The 20,402-nt window shown below is 32.1% G+C and overlaps 1 protein-coding gene across 1 annotated transcript; it reads left to right on the forward strand.

The window, feature by feature from the left end:
- The first annotated feature begins 11,877 nt into the window (after positions 1–11,877).
- Positions 11,878–17,374, forward strand: LOC149414001 (uncharacterized). The gene is made up of 4 exons (XM_089643808.1): positions 11,878–11,937; positions 12,888–13,100; positions 13,767–13,898; positions 13,987–17,374. The coding sequence occupies exons 2-4, from the start codon at positions 12,947–12,949 to the stop codon at positions 14,043–14,045; spliced, it is 345 nt and encodes a 114-aa protein (XP_089499934.1). The 5' UTR covers positions 11,878–11,937; positions 12,888–12,946; the 3' UTR covers positions 14,046–17,374.
- The last annotated feature ends 3,028 nt before the right edge of the window (positions 17,375–20,402 follow it).

A 20,402-nucleotide genomic window follows, 5' to 3' on the forward strand; every position in this document is an offset into this window, starting at 1 on the left:
ATTTACTCTTGGTATTGTTTTGTTCTGTTTAATGTGGATGACTTTATATTAAAACACTGATTGTATTTTATGAGATAGACTTTTATTCTTGTGACGGTTATACAGAGAGCTTGTTAGCATGACCACAGACGACAATACAATGTGTTACAATCACGTTTAGTACTAGTGATGTGCGACACCAATAGTGATGTTACATCCCCTTTCTTTATTTATAAAAACAATAACAATTTAAATACATTGACATTAGACATTATACCTATCCGGTTGTTTGACCACTCTACCATATCTGGTGATGTAAGGGTTGTTCATATTATTATTTTCTCCCACCTGTCCCTCATCTCCAGCTTCTGCCTCTTCAAGTGCCGGATCAGATCGCATGGACAGATGGTCATTATTAACATTTGTATTATATCTCATTTTTAAGTGAATTCTATTTCGTCTGTACGTGTTACCATAATAATCTTCAACAATATAAGACCTGTTACATTTTAATTTTTCCTTGACCACAGCTGGTAACCAATTACTTTTAGGGTTTTTCTTAAAATACACATAATCTCCTGTTTTAAATATAGACATAGGTTTTGCATTGACATTATAATATTTAGAATTTTTTGAATTATTTTTTTCAACGCAGTTTTTGTAATCTGAGAATCTTACAACCTTTGGTTTTAATTTAATTTGAGTTAAAGGAATATTCATTCTTAAAGTTCTAGACATTAATAATTGAGCAGGTGACGGTAAATTGGCTTTAGGTGTGTTTCTATAATGTAATAGAGCTATATAAGGATCTGTATTTGTTTCTTTTGACTTTTTTAGAATATTTTTTATAATTTTAACAGAACTTTCTGCCTGACCATTAGATTGAGAATGATATGGACTAGTAACTACATGTTCTATATCCCAATCATATAAAAATGATTTGAATTCAATAGCTTGAAAAGGCGGACCTCCATCAGAGACTAAAGACATTGGTATACCATGACGTGCAAAAATAGTTTTTAAGTGAATTATGACATTTTTTGCAGTAGAATTATTATTTAGGAAAGCAGTTTCAATAAACTTTGAATAGTAATCTGTTACAATGAGGTACGTTTGATTATCAAAATACATTAAATCAATACCTACTTGTTGCCATGGAAACTTATTAATTTCATAGTTTATCAGTGGTTCCTTCTGATTAGAAACTTTAAATTTATTACATATTTGACATTGCTCAATTACATTTTTTATATCTACAGTGATACTAGGCCAATATAAAGTATCTCTAGCTAATCTTAGACATTTGTTTATTCCTTGATGTCCTTCATGTATTTTGTTTAACATTTCTTTTCTCATAGTTTGAGGTACTAGCAATTTATTACCCTTAAATATTAACTCATTAATGACATGAATTTCGTCTTGAATATTATAATAACATTTTAAAGTGTAATGGACTTTATCTTTGCTATTCGGCCAACCTTCATAATAATATTTTTTTAATATTTGCATAGTTTCATCCAAAGCAGTAGCATTACTCAATTTTTTACGATATTCTTCACTAATAGCTAAGTTCATATATATTGAATTTACATGACAATGTAGATCAGACTCATAATCGGGTATATAATGATCTTTTAAAGCTGCTCTAGATAAAGTATCTGATAAATACATTTCTTTACCTGGGACATGTATAACATTTAAATCATAAGATTGAAGAGCTAACATCATACGTTGCAATCTAGCTGGTACATCATGTAAAGGTTTTTTAAATAAATAGACTAAAGGTTTGTGATCAGTTTGTACTGTCACTTTGTTACCATAAATATACTGATGAAACTTATTACAACCAAATTGTATGGCAAATAATTCTTTTTCAATTTGAGCATAATTTTCCTGCGACTGTGTCATTGTTTTTGAACTAAATGCAATTGGACGGTTATTTTGCATAATAACTGCACCTATAGCTGATTTTGATGCATCGACTGATAAAGTTAGTGGTATTTTTGGATCATAATGACTTAAAACTGTTGCATTTGAAATAGCCTCTTTCAAAGTTTTAAAACATTTTTCACAATTTTCATCCCATGACCATATAACATTATTTTTTAATAAATTTCTCAAAATTTGTGACTTATTTGATAAGTTTTCAATGAATGGGCCCAAATAATTTACCATTCCCAAAAATCTTTGTAAATCTTTGACATTTTTAGGAGACGGCAACTCTAAAATAGCTTTGACTTTCTCTTTGTCAACTTTTACTCCTTCCTTACTAAAAATATAACCTAGGAAACATACTTCCTTGACTAAAAATTTACATTTCGACTTATTTAATTTTAAGTTGACTTCTCTAGCCCTTTCCAAGACTTTTCTCAACCTAAAATTATGAATTTCTTCAGTTTCCCCATAAATTAAAAAATCGTCGACAAAAATTAATATACCTTCCAGATCTCCAAACAAATCTACCATAATCCTATAAAAAATTTCCGTTGCTGCGTTTATTCCAAACGGTAGTCTTAAATACCTGTACCTTCCAAATGGAGTTTGAAAAGTACATAAATCACTACTTTCTTCATCTAACTTCAATGACCAAAATCCAGAATAAGCATCTAGATGTGAAAAATATGCAGCACCTATAAGTTTTGATCTAATTTCATCGATGTTTTTTAATGGAAAATATTCTCTCATTATGCAGTTATTTAATTTTCTAGGATCAAGACAAATTCTTAATTTACCTGACTCCTTGACAGTTATGACAACAGAATTTACCCAAGAAGTAGGTTTAGTGACCTTTTCAATGACCTTCATCTTGTCCATGCGATCTAATTCCTCACGAAGTCTGTTTTGTAAGGCAAATGGGACTTTCCTCGGAGGATCAACGCACGGAACGGCATCTTGACGAAGTTTGAGATGAACGACAGGTGGTAAACATCCGAGACCCTGAAAAATGTCATTATATTCAGTAAATAGGGTGTTATGATCATATTGAACATTAAATATTCTTTTTATAATTCCAAATTTCTGAATAGTTGGAAGACCTAAGACTGATTGACATTCTATATTTGTGACAAAAAATATTATATTACTTATGACATTTCCATTGATTTGACATACAATATCACAATGACCAATAATAGGTATTTTATTACCTCCAAATCCTGACACTTTTGTAAAAACTTTTTATAAATTTGTATTACATAAATTTAACTTTTTAAAGTTTGTCAATGACATTACATTTATATCAGCTCCTGTATCTAAGATACAGTCTAATGTTTTATTATTAATTATTATATCTATGTGCCATGCTTGACTTGAATAATTGTTATTATTAATATTTCTGATTGTTGCAATAAAATGACCCTCAGTGAAATTAGCACTGTCATCATTGGGTTTTGATGACTCTAAGTTTAAATTTCTGACTTTATTGTGACAATTATTTTTAAACAATATTTAGCAAAATGACCAAAAGAATTACATGACCTGCATTTGACATTGACTGCTGGGCACTTGTAGCGATGATGCTGACCACATCTTCCACATGGATTGATATGACCACTTGACCTTGGCTGTGATGATGATGATGGTGACCCATGACGACTTGAAGATCCATACTGACTTGATCTTTTTGAAGTTGACCCTCTTAGACTTGACTGACATGATGCTCTCGACTGTCTTGAAGTATTTTTATTATGACTGATTTGAAGAATATTTTCTGTGTGTGTTTGTTGGTTAATTTTCTCTGCATTACTTTGTGACATTAAGATGGTTTTTGCAATTTCAATCGTTTTTTGCAATGACAATGAAGAATCTTGTAATAAGCGTTGACGGATATGGTTGAAATTTGCACACATATTTGCAATAAATATGTCTCTTACCAGAGATTCTCTTAAATTTCCAAATTCACAATCCAAACTTAAATTTTCCAAGTCCAATAGAAAATTATTGATGTCTTCTGAATTATTTTGTTTTCGTGTAAAAAATGAATTTCTTATCATTGTTAAGTTTTTGTGAGGTGCAAAATATTCATCAAACTTTTTCTTGACTTGTCGTAGCGTGCTTGATTCCATATTCATGTTAAATGATTTGAAAATTTCCATACCTTTGGAGCCAATTGAATGAAGCAGTATTGCGATTTTTCTTTGTTCTGTAGCTTCTTCCAAACCTGACGCCACCAGGTATATTTCGTAGTCTTGCCACCAATTTTTCCATTTTGAATCATTATTTATATTATTTGACAACACTTGCAGATTTGACAGGGCATGAAAATCATGTTGTATGTGTGACTTTTGCGCGTCCTTCGCCATTTTGAATTATACTTAATATTTTTCAATTTATATTATTAACATCCAACTTCCAGTATTATTATATTATTACTATTGACACCACTTCTGACACCATGTTTTGTTCTGTTTAATGTGGATGACTTTATATTAAAACACTGATTGTATTTTATGAGATAGACTTTTATTCTTGTGACGGTTATACAGAGAGCTTGTTAGCATGACCACAGACGACAATACAATGTGTTACAATCACGTTTAGTACTAGTGATGTGCGACACCAATAGTGATGTTACAGGTATGTACGTTGAATGAGGTAAAAAATATTTCTGACGCATTCAGACGCTCGGTCATTACATTCATGTAATAACTTATTTCCAACTGCCGTAAACTAATAATACTAGTAAAGTTATGCTATCAAATACTTGATTTCTTTTGTCCATATGTCTACGTAAAATTTATCATGTGTTAGTATCGATATTTTTATGTGGAAATTCAGGTTGTTGGTTTTGTATGTTGCAAGAAATAATAATTATTGTAATATTTAATAATTGAAGACAATATTAGCGAATCCTAAATGAAAATCTGAAAGGGAAAATTTACAACTGTAATTTTATCTGTAAGCGAGTTCCCAATGTAATTTCTGAGTAGTAAAATAATAAGAAAAAAATTTAAAATTAAAAGGTACCTGACAGCTATGTTAAACCTCTCTCTGGGTTTGTCATAATGCAATGTCATAATGTAATGCAATGTCAATTCAATGTGCAGTTTGTCATAATACAGTCTTATAATCTTGACATTCGTCGTAAACCACTTGCTGTGTTTTTCGATCTTGCAAAAGCATTTAATACGGTCTCTCATCCTCTGCTGATAAAAAACACAGGAGGTTGGAATAACAGGAGTAGCTTACACATGGTTTGAAAAGTATTTAATAAACCGAACACAACAAACTCTCATCCACTATGATAAAATACATAAAAGCAAATAATAATCTGTGTCCTATGGTGTTCCTCAGGGTAGTATACTAGGACCAATTTTATATCTTATATACATTAACCCACTATGTACCATGAATATGATGAATATTAATAGAACGTGCTCTACCCTTACATCAACAAAGGTAGAAATAGTAATATTTGGGAATAATAATAGACAACCAGCTACGTTAGGAAGCCCATATCAGTGACACTGTAATAAAACTCCGTTAACTCTGCCATATATTTTGCTCACTTTGGTCCATCTTAGATTTAAAGACTCAAGAAGTGTATATTTCACCCTTCTCCAATCCATAGCAACATATCGCTGTCCTAGTTCTTGTATGTTCAATAGACCTTTTTTAGCAAAACTGAGTTATGAATGCCAATATGTTCATTAGCCTATTGCGCATTAATGAAGCTAAAAAAAACATATTTTTTGTTTTTTAAGTGACATTTTCAGCATTTTTCGAGTGCCAATATCCACTCACGGAACAATGTTTTAGTTATCATTTGTTCAAACTCCCGGAAATTGAACATTCAAACACTCAACGTTATGAATATAATATTTTTTCAAAAGTGCATAGAAATTTGTTCAACATCCCGCCAAACGTCGAGTGCTTGAATGTTCAATCTCCACTTTCACTCCACCAATCAGGAGTCGGCTAGTTAAGATGAGCGGCCATGTTGGTGTTTAGTTGTTTTCTAACTGTCACCGGAGTTACGCATCATTCCACTAAAAAATACGTTTAATTGCAAATATACTACTGTTATTAAACTGAAAATAACTTCACCGACTTCAGAATCAATAAACCTTAGACCAGTAGCTCAAACAGAGAGTTAAATCTTCAAATTATGTTATTTATAGGCTTTTTCACCATATTTTACATGTACTTCTTGAATTTGCTAGGCAAATATACAGAATGCTCCATTTATTATTTAATTATTCAATTATTTATTATACCCTTAAGGGTTTTACCTAAAATGAGTCTTAATAAATTATATCATTGCATTAAAACTTATTTTTACTCTACATTCTATTCTATTTTTGCTACTTTTAAAATATTCTACAGATAAAAAATATGTTCGTACACTAAAACTAACCATTTGTGGACTTTACCACTAAAAACGTATTAAATTAAACATTGTTCACTTTTCACCTTTCTTTTAATAAAAATATAATTTTAAAAAAAATTGACTTATTTATAAAAACAAAAAAAATCTGTTTATTTTGGCATCATGATGTAAGTCGGCTCTAGGGTTTGTAAATCCCGCACATTATTCAAATCCCGCGGGATTGAGGAATGTAATGTAATGATTTGGATTGCAAACCCAAGTCTGATCGTATCTGGAACGAGCTAAGATAAGGTATCCGTCTTTTCTCCTTCATTTTAGTCGGGCCTCTTCAACGCCCGCATTAACAAATCTCAAAACAGCCCCCTCCTTAACCCATCTCACAACGTTGCCCAGCCGAGTTCCCCTTTTTGGGGCGTTCACCGTACGGAGAGCAGCACTCTTGTAAGTAGTCACATAAAAAACGATAAATAAATTCTTATTTAGGAACTACAATAAAAACTAAGTAAGTAAGTAGGTACCTATTCAGATCTAGTCACCAAACACGGCTAAAGCAATTTCAATTCTGATGGTGGTATTTACACCAGGGCGATACCGAGAGTATCTTCCAGTCTGAAACATGCCGCAAATATGTTATTTTAAATGAATAATTTGTGAAATAACGCAAATTGATCGAATAAAATGTACTTACGCACGCCGGGGTTTGAACCCGCGACCTTCGGATCTCTAGCCAAGAGTACAACTAGACCACGGAGGCCGTAGTACAAACGATTTAAGAATATTTTACATCACGCATGCACCGACAACCAATAGTAGTATATTAGCGGTAGGTACCTTTGTACTTGTACGTTGTTTTCAAACTTATATAATATTTGGATGATTTATATAGAGCAGTTTTTTGTGAAAAATCACCTCATGGACGCTGTTTGTATCTTTAAAAGTAATACTTTAAGTCAACTACTATCTAAGATAAAAGTAAAGTGTTTGAAATCTGAAAATCGCCCTGTATAAACAATTTACCACTAAATGGCTAATTGGACAAAAAATACCTCAAACTTATGGTAGCCGAATTGTTCAATCTCCAGACGACATGTTCAATATCCAAAATAATCATTCATCATTTTCAAGCCATGTTCAACGTCCACCTTTAAAGTCATAATATGGGCATATTATAGCTTCAATCTTCGAAAAACGATCTTCAAACATTTCCTGTAACACATATGTATAAAACGAAATGACCAAAATCGAGAATTTTCTAGAATTTGCCTGTAAAAACAAAAAAAAAGTCTCCTGTAAAATTTGCTAAATGGTCTATTGAACATACAAGCACTAAGGCAGCGATATGGTATAGTGAGATGGGGTGGTTGTGCTGAATCCATTATCAATCCAATTATTAAAGTTCGAAAACTTATCTTGAGATTACTATTTAAATGCCAACCTACTCATCCCTCAAATGAACTCTTTGCTAAAATCAGTGTCATAGATATTCGGCAGTTATTTACTAAGATAAGCTTATGTTCTGGGTACCTTAAGAAAAATATTAAACACCGAATCAGTAATAGCCGCATACTATGGTTATGTATACTCAATAATAAAATACGGTATTATTTTTTTGGGAAACTCGGTAAACGCTAAAGATGTTTTCATCATACAAAAGAGATGCATAAGAAAAATTACAAACTCTGATCGTTTAGATTCATGTAGACCTATGTTTAAAAATCTGAAAATTCTGACAGTCACAGACATATATATATTGGAGTTATGCATGTTAGTGCGATCATCTACAGACAAGTTCCCACTAAAAAACTCAACACATAAATACGCTACAAGGCTCACAGAAAACTTACTAATACCAAAAGCAAACAAAACAATATTCCAAAAAGGACCATACTACATGGCCATTAAAGTATATAACAACCTTCCACATAACATTAAACAAATACAAGATACACACAAATTCAAATCGTTACTAAACACTTTCCTTGTTAATAAATGTTACTACACGTTGAGTGAATACCTCACGTAAATGAAACACCTATTTTTATTGGTATATATATTTGTATTTTTTTATTTTTTCATTGGTATATTGTTATTTTGTCTGTATAAACATTGTAATTAAATAAATGTGGTTAGCTGGAAGAAATGGGGTCTACCCATAAGCTATACCTTTTGTAATTTTAATTTTACAATAAATAATTTTTGATTTGATTTGATTTGATATGTTATATATGGAAAAATAACTTACTAGTGGCTCCACAATATCAAGTACACACCCGTTTTTTTATTAAACCTGGGTTGCTTGGTTCCTAAAGCAAATACCTCAATTCTGGTTCATCGCCCCTAAAAATATATAAGGCATTGAGTACCGAAATAAAGTCATATATTTCTAACTCCCTTTTTACAGCCCGAATAAAACATTGGTTATTTGAAAGGGGACGAGCATTCTACAAGGACTCCTTTAACTCATAAAACTATTCAAAAAAATAAAATATATATTAAAAAAATAACTTACTCTATCACACCTTCTATCCAATTTCTTAAATGGCATGATTTTTAAACACGCACTCCGATATCAGAATACCTAGGTACAATTTTTATTTCATCTTTCAGTTCTATCTCCATCAAAATATTACTCTTCTTTATTTCTCACTTTTAATTTCCATATTAGCATTTAGTTTTATTTATTCTTTTATGTTTTTTATCTTAGATTTTATTATTTTCAAATTATTACCTTTTTTCTGTTAATTATTGTATTTTATTAATGAAGTATTTTATGATTGACTACCACAACACTGGCATTAACCTAGTGTGAAAGTAAAAATAAAATATACAACATCATCGTGTCAACATTTATTAAATAATAAAAAATAAAATATGTATCTCAAACAACGTGGAAGAAATCCGTTATAGCTTTCTGAAAGAATTTATTTTTATACTATTTTTGTGGCCAGCATGTCGGACCAAAAGCGCGGGGCCGCAGGTTCGATTCCCCGCCATGATCGGTAAATATTGTTCAGGAAAATAACCAATTGTTATTTCCAATAATTACTCCCTCCTTCCAGTTCTTGTGACATTGTCACCAGGAGACGGAAAATACCACCAGTACAATTTCTGCACCGCCTCTGATAATAGGTTCTTCGGTTGCTTTTCCGAGTTTAGGCGAAGCTTAATGCTAAATCACTATTTTGGTTAATCTTTATAACGAATTGGTGTACTTTATGAATCCCAAAAAATAGGCTTTAGATAAATTGAAGGTTTTCCTTTCGTTTCACTTGAGTAGAATACAAATAAAAATTAAATTACTCAATAAAAAATATAAATGTAAGCAACTGTTATGTTCATAGTATGTTTGTGTTATGTTTATCTTTATGTTTTATAATCACATTTGTTTACTCCCATATGCTATGTTTGTTTATAAGATTGCCAATTTCATAATTCTGTTTTAAAAAAACGCTACTAATTTTAGAAAAATCTTTGGTTTAATAACGAAAAGCGCCCACTTATATTGTACACAGGTTCCTATTTTTATAAATTTGTGATAATCTACTGTTACCAGCTCTGTACCGTTTATGTTAAGTATTTTATGTTATGTTATGTAATGTTATGTTATGTTATGTTATGTTATGTTATGTTATGTTATGAAATGTAATGTAATGTAATGTTATGTTATGTTATGTTATGTTATGTTATGTTATGTTATGTTATGTTATGTTATGTTATGTTATGTTATGTTATGTTATGTTATGTTATGTTATGTTATGTTATGTTATGTTATGTTATGTTATGTTATGTTATGTTATGTTATGTTATGTTATGTTATGTTATGTTATGTTATGTTATGTTATGTTATGTTATGTTATGCTATGCTATGCTATGCTATGCTATGCTATGCTATGCTATGCTATGCTATGCTATGCTATGCTATGCTATGCTATGCTATGCTATGCTATGCTATGCTATGCTATGCTATGCTATGCTATGCTATGCTATGCTATGCTATGCTATGTTATGTTATGTTATGTTATGTTATGTTATGTTATGTTATGTTATGTTATGTTATGTTATGTTATGTTATGTTATGTTATGTTATGTTATGTTATGTTATGTTATGTTATGTTATGTTATGTTATGTTATGTTATGTTATGTTATGTTATGTTATGTTATGTTATGTTATGTTATGTTATGTTATGTTATGTTATGTTATGTTATGTTATGTTATGTTATGTTATGTTATGTTATGTTATGTTATGTTTATGTTATGTTATATTTATGTTATGTTTATGTTATGTTTGGTTTATTTATGTTACGTTATGTTATGTTGTTTTATCAATGTTGTTTTGTCAATCATGTCAATTTTATCCTGTAATTTGTTGTATTTATTAATAAGAAAAATGTTGTAATATATGGCCAAGATCACTCTTAATGGGTGAAAGCCAATATCAAGAATAATAAAAATAAATAAAAACTATATGAAAAAAAATATAAATGTATACTACTAAAAAAATTTTTTTTCAATAGAAATGTATGAACGCGTAAAGGAAACAACTTTAAAAAAAGTGTTATGGCTAATTTTTGCTTTCTTATGAAATTATTTACAAAATAATTACAAACCAGTTTCATGCTTGAAATCGAACGTTTCTAGATTCCGTTTGTCAAGAGATTTTAATGCATATTACCTACAAAATAAAGTATACCAAGAATATACACATTTTTGGTTCATCGCATCCTTTTAAGTCCAATACGCCGCGCCGTGGAGTTTTTTCATTATTCTGGTGGCATCCTTTTATAGTTCTATTTCTTTTCCCTTTCGATATTCTATATTTTATGAAAAACTCGCAGTCGAAAATATTTTCGGTATATTTCCAAGAATAATCGAAAAAAAATTTGTTCGTATTATGTCGTAAATCGTTTCATACGTACTATTTAATTATTATTACTTGACCCAACTCAAATGTCTGATTCACTTGATCGTGCCATGTCTTGCGTAACTTACTTCTTCTACTATTCACATTTATAAACATATATTCTCAATTAACTCTTTTCATTGTTTATTCGCTATACATGTCCAAACCAACTGAGCGTCCTTTTCTTAATCTTAATCGCTAGACTTATACTATCAACCTTGTATTCTTTGCAGACAGCCATATTTCTCACATTTTCATTTCTAGAGCATTAAGTCTGCAGCAAAAATTTCATAAACTACCCGCACGATCACCCACTCTGAAAAATTAATATCAGGACACATTTGTTAATTACAATTTTTGATTATTAATTTGATTGTTTATATTTATGGTGGTATTCGGTTCCCAACCTTAAAAATTAAAGTCGGGAGAAATTGGAACAAGTCGGGATAGTTACCTGAATTTATTGCAAAATTTTCAAAAGAAATTCACTAAAAACCCACGCGATCACAACACATCCCCAATAGGAAAGATTACTATATTTAAAGATTTTACATAGATAGTTACTATTAAAATAATAATAATATTTTGGGACGGTACTTAATCGTCAAAAATGGCAACACCTTGAACATAACCATAGATCACAAACTTGGAAGCATCTGTCATTATGTGTCACCCTAATTTGCAAGATAGTCCAGATTGAGACGTTACGTTTTTATAATAAGTTATCGGTAAGTTCTAATGCCGATATATTCCTCCCGAGTATTTTGTATGGTCAAATGTAGAACTGCCCTGAGTTTAATGTGACCTAACTTAACTTTATCTGTGAATACCGATATTTTGTCAAAGGGAATGGCGGATCTAATACACGATTATGTTACTTTAAATAGAGATACTGAGGATGACAGCACCAGATTCTGCCAACCGTTATCAGTTATCTTTACTTTAAGTTCTATTCAGTCAAAATTATTTATTTTTTTCCAAATATCTATCCTGCATTATTGTCTGACAAACTCAAGATAAAATGTGGCAAGTTAAAACACTCTAATGTTTCAAGTAAATTCTTAATTCCAATGCTGTTCATGTGTGGCTAAGATGGACATTTCAAGAATATGTACGAATTAAACCACATTCTACGTCACGGGCGTGACTAATGTACGCTTACTCGCTTATACTATAAGATGAACACGCAATACTGTATGAGATCTACAGCTATAAGTTGTCCCTATTATACTTTTGTGTTGCTACTTTAACTATCTCAATTTTTCTTATGGCCCCGAAAATGCTCGTATCTGAAAACACAGGAAATATATATATTTTTTCATAATAATAAAATAATTTTAGTGTTTAACGAATGAAATTTTATATGTTGGCTTTTTATACTGTTTGTCGGGTAGTAAAACGTTTTCTTATCACGCACTAAGGCATTTAGGCACTTTGTTACTCAATTTACTTAGAGGTTGCACACGACCTTACCTGACGCGTAGCACTTTAGTACTTTAACTACAAAATTTAAAGCACTACAGTTTCGCTTTTATCTTGCCACTTTGAGATTTCTACAGCGCTCTCTATATGTTTGCATACATCTCATTGTTCTTACAGAATATTCCAACCGAATTAAATATTCTAATCTCTTCCATTTAAGATATTCGTTCTTAATGTAACGTTCTGTTTATTGCAGTTTCAGTTGGTTATATTTTTGCGCTTGAATCAAATACATACTCCTACCACAGTCTTACCATGGATATACTGACTCCAGAGAGTGTTTCCATCAAGAAGGAACCAGGGCTACAGGAAGAAGGCGGTTGTGAAATTCCGTATGTGGATATGGATTTCGACTTCTCAGATGTAAAGAAGGAATGCTTACAGCGTGCAGAGAGTACTCGGATATCCTGTAAGTTGCTTTGCTAATGTGAAAAAATGTATAATGTTAAATTTCGATGCTCGTAATCCATGTCAGTTTTGAAATGATGCTCACGCAGGCAATCATTTTATTTAGAAAAAAAGTTGAATGCAAATATCATAGTGTTTTGTGTAAAATTTGATGCTAGTTATCCATATCAGTTTTGAGTTGCCCAGGTAGGCCATAATTTTTGTTAAGAAAATCCTATTTTGCCGTACTTTGGTATTTACATTAAATAATATATTTACAGGAAACTGCCAAACTACAGAAAACTTCTCACGTACCTTATTTGGGATGTTGTATAAGTTACACTTTTGTGCATTAACACATAATTTTAATTCAAACATTTTTTCTCCAACAATAAAAAACTCTGCATAGAATGTGCGCAAGAATAATTAGTATTTTCTTCTTGAAGCGGACATCTGCGGTCCTTCTTATTTCCTAAATTAACCTTAAAAGCCTGATATCCATATTGTTGTTTTTAAAGGCAAACAATTAAATGGTATCATTAATCGTACATTTTTAAAATAAAAGTTTTTTTTGGTAAAATAAGTTTTGTTGTAGTACTCTCTCGGTGATGGACGACTTTAATTGTACGATTTTAATAATGCACTTCGTCTGGACTTATCAATTAAGTATTTTTGTGTGGTGTTTTAGGTAGCTTCAAAGTAGAACCAGCACCCCAAGAAGAAGATGGAAGGGATATTCCTTTTATGAAAATTGACATAGACCTGCCGGATGATAAAAAGGAATACCTAAAACGCTTTCAAAGAAAAAAACAGATAACTCGTAAATAATAATTCGTGTTTTTTTTCTTTTTTTACAACTTATGAATTAATGATACTTTAACTTATGGCTTATTCGTAATATTTTTCAGACTCATTCACATCAAAAAAAACTTCCTGTGGAAAAACCATTATCTTGTTCCCATTGTAAGTACTCCTGCAAGTCAAAGTCAAAGTTAGTACTTCACTTGCGGACTCACGATGGAAAAAAACGTTGTTCATGTTCCGACTGCATTAATTTAAGTCCTCGGAATGGAATTTTGACTAAAAGTAAAGAAAAACCTTTTTCATGTTCCGTTTGCACTTATTCATGTTCTCGAAAGGGAAGTTTGACGAGACACATGCTTATTCACAGTGGAGAAAAACCTTTTTCATGTTCAGACTGCAAATCTTCATTTTCTCAAAAGGGAGATTTGACGAGACACATACTGACTCACAGTGGAGAAAAACCTTTTTCATGTTCCGTTTGTGCTTATTCATTTTCTCGAAAAGGAGAATTGACGAGACACATGCTGACTCACGGTGGAGAAAAACCTTTTTCATGTTTCGTATGCAATTATTCATGTTTTCGTAAGGAACAATTGACGTTTCACATGATGACTCACAGTGGAGAAAAACCTTTTTCATGTTCCATTTGTGCTTATTCATGTTCTCGAAAAGGAGATTTGACGATACACATGCTGACTCACGGTGGAGAAAAACCTTTTTCGTGTTCTGACTGCAAATTTTTATGTTCTCGAAAGGAAGTTTTGACGAGACACATGGTGACTCACGGTAAAGAAAAACCTTTTTCATGTTCCGTATGCAATTATTCATGTTTTCGTAAGGAACATTTGACGAGACACATGCTGACTCACGGTCAAGAAAACCCTTTTTCATGTTCCGTATGCAATTATTCATGTTTTCGTAAGGAACATTTGACGCTTCACATGAGGACTCACAGTGGAGAAAAACCTTTTTCATGTTCCGTTTGCACTTATTCATGTTCTCAAAGGAGAGTTTTGACGAAACACATGCTTACTCACAATTGAGAAAAACCTTTGTCTTGCTCCTACTGCAACTATTTGTGTTCTCAAAAGGGATATTTTACGAGACGCATGTTGACTCACAGTGCAGAATAATCTTTTCCTGTTCCGATTGCAATTTTTATATTATTCTCTCGCACGGGAGATTCGACGGGACACATACTGACTCACAGTAGCAAAAAACTCTCTTCATGATCCGATTGAAGTTATTCATATCCGCTAAGGGGGATTTTTTAGAAATCCATGCTGACCCGCAGTGAAGATAACCCTTTTCTTGATCTGTTTTCTTGTAAGTATTCATCTCCACAGAACTGTACCTTTATATGATACACACGGACTTATTTATAGAATAGGCTTGCTCGAAACTTGCGATAGTGAATTTGTAATCTAGCCTCACACAAGAGTGTCTCCAGTATTCATTATTAATATAATTCACAAGAGGTTAAAGTAGACTTTCTTCCCTAGAAATTTGTTATCGCATTATAAAATATTTGACTTTTTTCTTTTTTAAACTAAAGAAACCTTTTTTTTTAAAAAGTTCTTTAGTTATTGTTCTTTCTCAATCTTTATATATTTTTATTATATCGTTTCCCCTTTGAATTGACTCTTCAAGCGTATTCTTCTTTGTCATAATACCTAGTTTGACGGTTTGCATTTAATTCGGAAGTTTGAAACGCTCTCAGAGTAGGTACATTTATTTTAAATGAATTATAACTAACTAACCATCACGCCGTTTCACCGCAGGGGTAGGCAGAGAGGACGGACCACTAAACAACTTGGTCATGGTACACACTCCTTGCCTCATTCACATTCATACATCGTCTCATACATACCTACTCTGCTATTATTCTGCTTGAATGAATCGTACTTTATAAGATTATTATTGAAACAAATGTTTTTTATAAATACAGTTATTCAGGAGAATACAATTCAAAGTAGACAACATTGTAAAACAGAAGTATTATTGTGTCGCGTGCACTGAATTTAAAAAATAATAAACGTTTCTTTAGTCAGTATTTTTAACCGTATGGACACATTGAATGACAATAATAACAAGATGGACACTTTTTCGGAAAATAATTTTCGGCTAAACGTTGTTAGCTTTTGAGCTTCATTCTTTAAACATAATTTAAATAAATTCTCGAATATGAGTTTCTATTGTGAATCTTATGAAACGTTACTAATCCGGTGTACTTTTTGTGTTTAGTAGAAAATATTTACTCTAAAATCAATAAAAACTAATGATTCATACACATAAAACTAACAGTCTTATCTTAATTGTACCAAACAATTATCCCTAATCGACTGGACCCCAGTGGTAACACTCAATTGCAATGAGTCTCTTCAATTCCTTTATAATATCTCACCCAATTTAATAATGTAGGTACATAATTCGAATAATCGCCTCCTAGATCTTGTTTTTTCATATGAAGAGAACATAATAGTTGGAAAGCATTAGAGTCAATCCTTCCCATGGATAATCACCCTCCTCCACTGTCAATAATTATTCAAAAAAATGTTATAAAAATATGTAACTCTCAAGTTCTAGTTTTAATTTCAAAAATGCCATTACAATGATATTAATGACCATCTCAGCAAGGTAGATTTAAATTTTCTCTAGGAAAACAATTTCATCTATAATAGAGAATAATTTTATTATAAAATAAATGCCATTATCATAGACTGTATACTGTATACCCTTAATTAAATTCAAAGAATCAAAGCATCCAAAATGGTTTAACAAGGAATTAATTCAATTAATAGCTAAAAAAAGTTTTAAATAAAGAAGTGAGATCCGTACCAAATTATATTGAGTTCAGTAAAATAAGACAAGATTGCAAAAATATGTCAACAAACTGTTACAAAAATAATTATATAAATAAGGTTGAAATGTCAATCAATGGAAACATTAAACAATTTTGGTTCAAAAGTCCAATAATAGTCAACGATTACTCGCCTAGTTTTTTCTCGGATCATTACTTAAATAAATAAAAAATCTAAAAATCGAAACACGCTTTTTTAATATATATATGAAATACACAACTGTAATATGTGGTGTACAACTGCTGACCCTGTACCAATCGCAAGTCACTTGCATTTGTAGTCACCTATGATCTGGTGCCCCAAAATAATTTGATAATCCTTACTCAATGCTGTGCAGAAAAGTGGCCCTTTGGAATACTACATTTTAGATTACAGGCGTCATGTGGAAATGCCTTGTTCTACTGGTAAGGAATTAGCATCATTAATCCCTTCGGCACCGGTGCATAGTCGGGAAACAAAACAATATATATTATTTATTATCCAAAAGTATCCTAAAATCGTTGACTGCCCTCTTTTACTAAAGCCAAATTGCGATACTTGCCCAGCTTTTCCAAGCAAAATTAATTTCGAAGGCAGCAATAAACTCACTACTAATTACTCTATTATAATATTTTGCTAGATTATACATGTGAAAAAGTCACTTTTTTATACATATTAATATTCTTTTCAAATAAAATATTCTCTGTTATTATAACATTCTAGGCCTTAATAGAATTTACTTTATACTAATTAATTTTCATTATCATAAACACCTCATACCTCGATTTATTTCAGGTCTTATACGAACCTAGTATTCATTCAACTATTACTACACTTAGATATTTCTTTTAATTATGTATTGTTTAACTGCACTTCTATTAACAACTGTATCACTTGCAACAATATTTTTGTGTAAACATTACTTGTTCTGTAATCACTCTATTGTAAAATCCATTTTATGGCGTTTAAATAAATAAATAAATTTAACTGATATAATAATTGGACACTTTCCTGAAAATGGAAATACAGCTTCCTCACCCCTATATTTAAAAAAGGAAATAAAGATGAGGAGAGCCGATCTGCCTTATCAACTATTCCAAAATTATTTGACCAACTTCTTTTTAATAAAATCATTCACTGTATCTATATTCACTAATTACTAGCTATAGTTTTAGAGCAATCTACACAGACATCAAATTTGTGCTCAGAAAATACTGACTTTTTGCACTAACAGCACACTAATTTCGACATTCTCTTTTTTTTAGCAGCAAAAAGCGCAGTATTTACGTTTTTTGTGCTCTGGTTCTCCTGCCTGAAGTTTACTACCTGAATCAGTAGGTTTTGCGAGAATTAGGCTTATATTTTTAAGTAGGAGCTTCAAGTCTGAATCCAAGGCTTGACCGAATCTGTTCTGAGTTGTTTAATGAATTCTCTTTTGTTTGAGAGTTTATTTGATCATGTTGTGGCCATAAATTACAGCAGAATTGACAAAAACCATGTTTAAGATGCCATAGAAAATAGCCATTGACCATCTATTAGTTTTGCGGCTGCACGACATTGAGGCGCAGATTTGATCAAATGAATCTACTCCTCCTTTTGTTTGGTTCTAGAAATTAATCATGTCTGGTTTTCCACTTGAATTATTAATTATTGCATTCTCATAACAACAAGATAAAAGGTAAACCACATTTGCAGGTTTTGGCTTGTACGATAGAAGTGTCAGAGGGCCGTCAAAACAAAACGTAGAACTGCCAACAGGTCGATATATCGTGATCTTCAATTTTGCATGCATTTCCCGCTTATTTGATGGAATAGTGCCCACTAGATTTAATTTGTTATTTGAGCTGATCCTCGAGAGGTGTGGACTTTATTCATAGCTGAAGTTCTGTGAGATTATTGACCCTTATTTGTTGACCAAACATCCCGCGCCCATTTTTACCGCGAAGAGTATTTTAAGAAACACGATAAATTCGCCCTGAGTTGGCAGATTGCGAAGCATGAGCAGAATCAGGTACTAGGTGAGCTTTCGAAATTTTGGGTCGGCTTCTTCAATGGGAGCAGATTCTTGTAAACGGAAAGCCTCTTCAGTTACATATTTATTCTCATCTTCGCTTTGAATGTCGTCCAAATTGGCTGTCCTCGTCTTCAGAAGCTGATTCTCCCAGAGAAAGACTATCTTCTTGGTCTAATATTTTCAAAATATCGTTCCTGTTTAATATATTCGACCATGACATGTTGGTATCTGAAACAATGCCAAAATAAACATAAAATGGACGAAAAATTAACGAAAGTAAAAACACATAATCTTAGTTAAAAGTTACACATACGTCTCGCAGGCGTACTATTCCTCTAAAAGGGCTGGACTTACCTTAGTGATACAGGTACCATCGGCGAGCTCCCGTTGGCCACCGGGTTGGTTAAAGAGCACTAGGCTAGAAATTTAAGAGGTAGAGGTATAGTCAAAATACCTACTTCTGAGAGGTAATTCAGTTGTTGAAGTATAAAAAAACTCAGCATAAGTGTACCGGACAGGAGTCCGCACAAGACTGTAGATTTGGGCGCCGGGTCAAAACCGTGTCTTCAACCGATGGGAATGGTCCTTTACGGCCGATGATGATGATAGTTGTATTAATGCCCTTGGGAAGAATCACTAGGTGAATTAACTGCCTCGCAGGAAATGTGGATATTTTCCACATGTACTACAACGTATTTACACGTGAAATATTATTATTCAATACTTAGAATTGTAAATGTAAATTTGAAACTTTTTTCTTTGTCCCACTTGTAAATGGACCAATTTGTTATTCACTTTTTTGTAAATGTGAATTATCGATATTGCAATGTTCTGGTTCATACTGTTTTTGCAAATAAACAATAAATAAATAAATAAATAATTATTGCAATCTGCCTCCCGCACCCGGTACTCTTTGAATGTTGGGCTGTTGTCTCTACTCGCTTCTGGCGTTTGGCGGTTTTCCTGGGCAGGGCCGGCTGGTTTTGAAGAGGTAACACCAGAAGATTCGGAGCAGAAGACTGGGCGAGGTGAGGCAGTTGGTGGGCAGGAGTCACTTGTTGAAATAAAAACACTTGTTTTTGATGATAAAGTTGAACTGATTTAATTTTTTTTTGTCGCTGCTTATATCCTATAAGGTTTACTCGCAGCCGACATTTGGCTGTCGACCGAAAAAGGGTGGGGATTTTACCCGCGACACATACGCGTACATAAGCCACCGTAAAACGTTGCATATTCATTTTGCCGGTGGATTAGCTGAAGGCAGACGCTTGAATTTGAGCCTTTGCAAAGATTTTGCAAGCTCGCCCGTATTACAATTACATAGTTTTATTACACAGAGTTATAAGAATGTGTATCTTGACAACTAGATTTTTAGTTTGTCAAGATACGACAAAAACTAAGAAATGTTTGTAAAATAAAATTGTAAAAATGATCTTGAAGCGATCAAATTTGTAAAAAGGGTTATGGCAGTATTTTTCGCAGGTCCCCGTAACATAGCGCTCCGAAAGAGGAAAGTTTCACTATGCTACGAGGTTCCTGGATTTTTGTAAAGACAAAATATGTAAAATAATTATATAAAAATGATTACATCAAATCAAAAACGGCATTTTAAATATCTCCTTAGTGGTAGCATATCGCAAATAGTTTTTATTTGACTACCGCTGAG

Source organism: Hesperophylax consimilis, chromosome 20, assembly GCF_061612785.1.
Source record: "Hesperophylax consimilis isolate HC1 chromosome 20, BYU_Hcon_1.0, whole genome shotgun sequence".
Taxonomy (NCBI): Eukaryota; Metazoa; Arthropoda; class Insecta; order Trichoptera; family Limnephilidae; genus Hesperophylax; species Hesperophylax consimilis.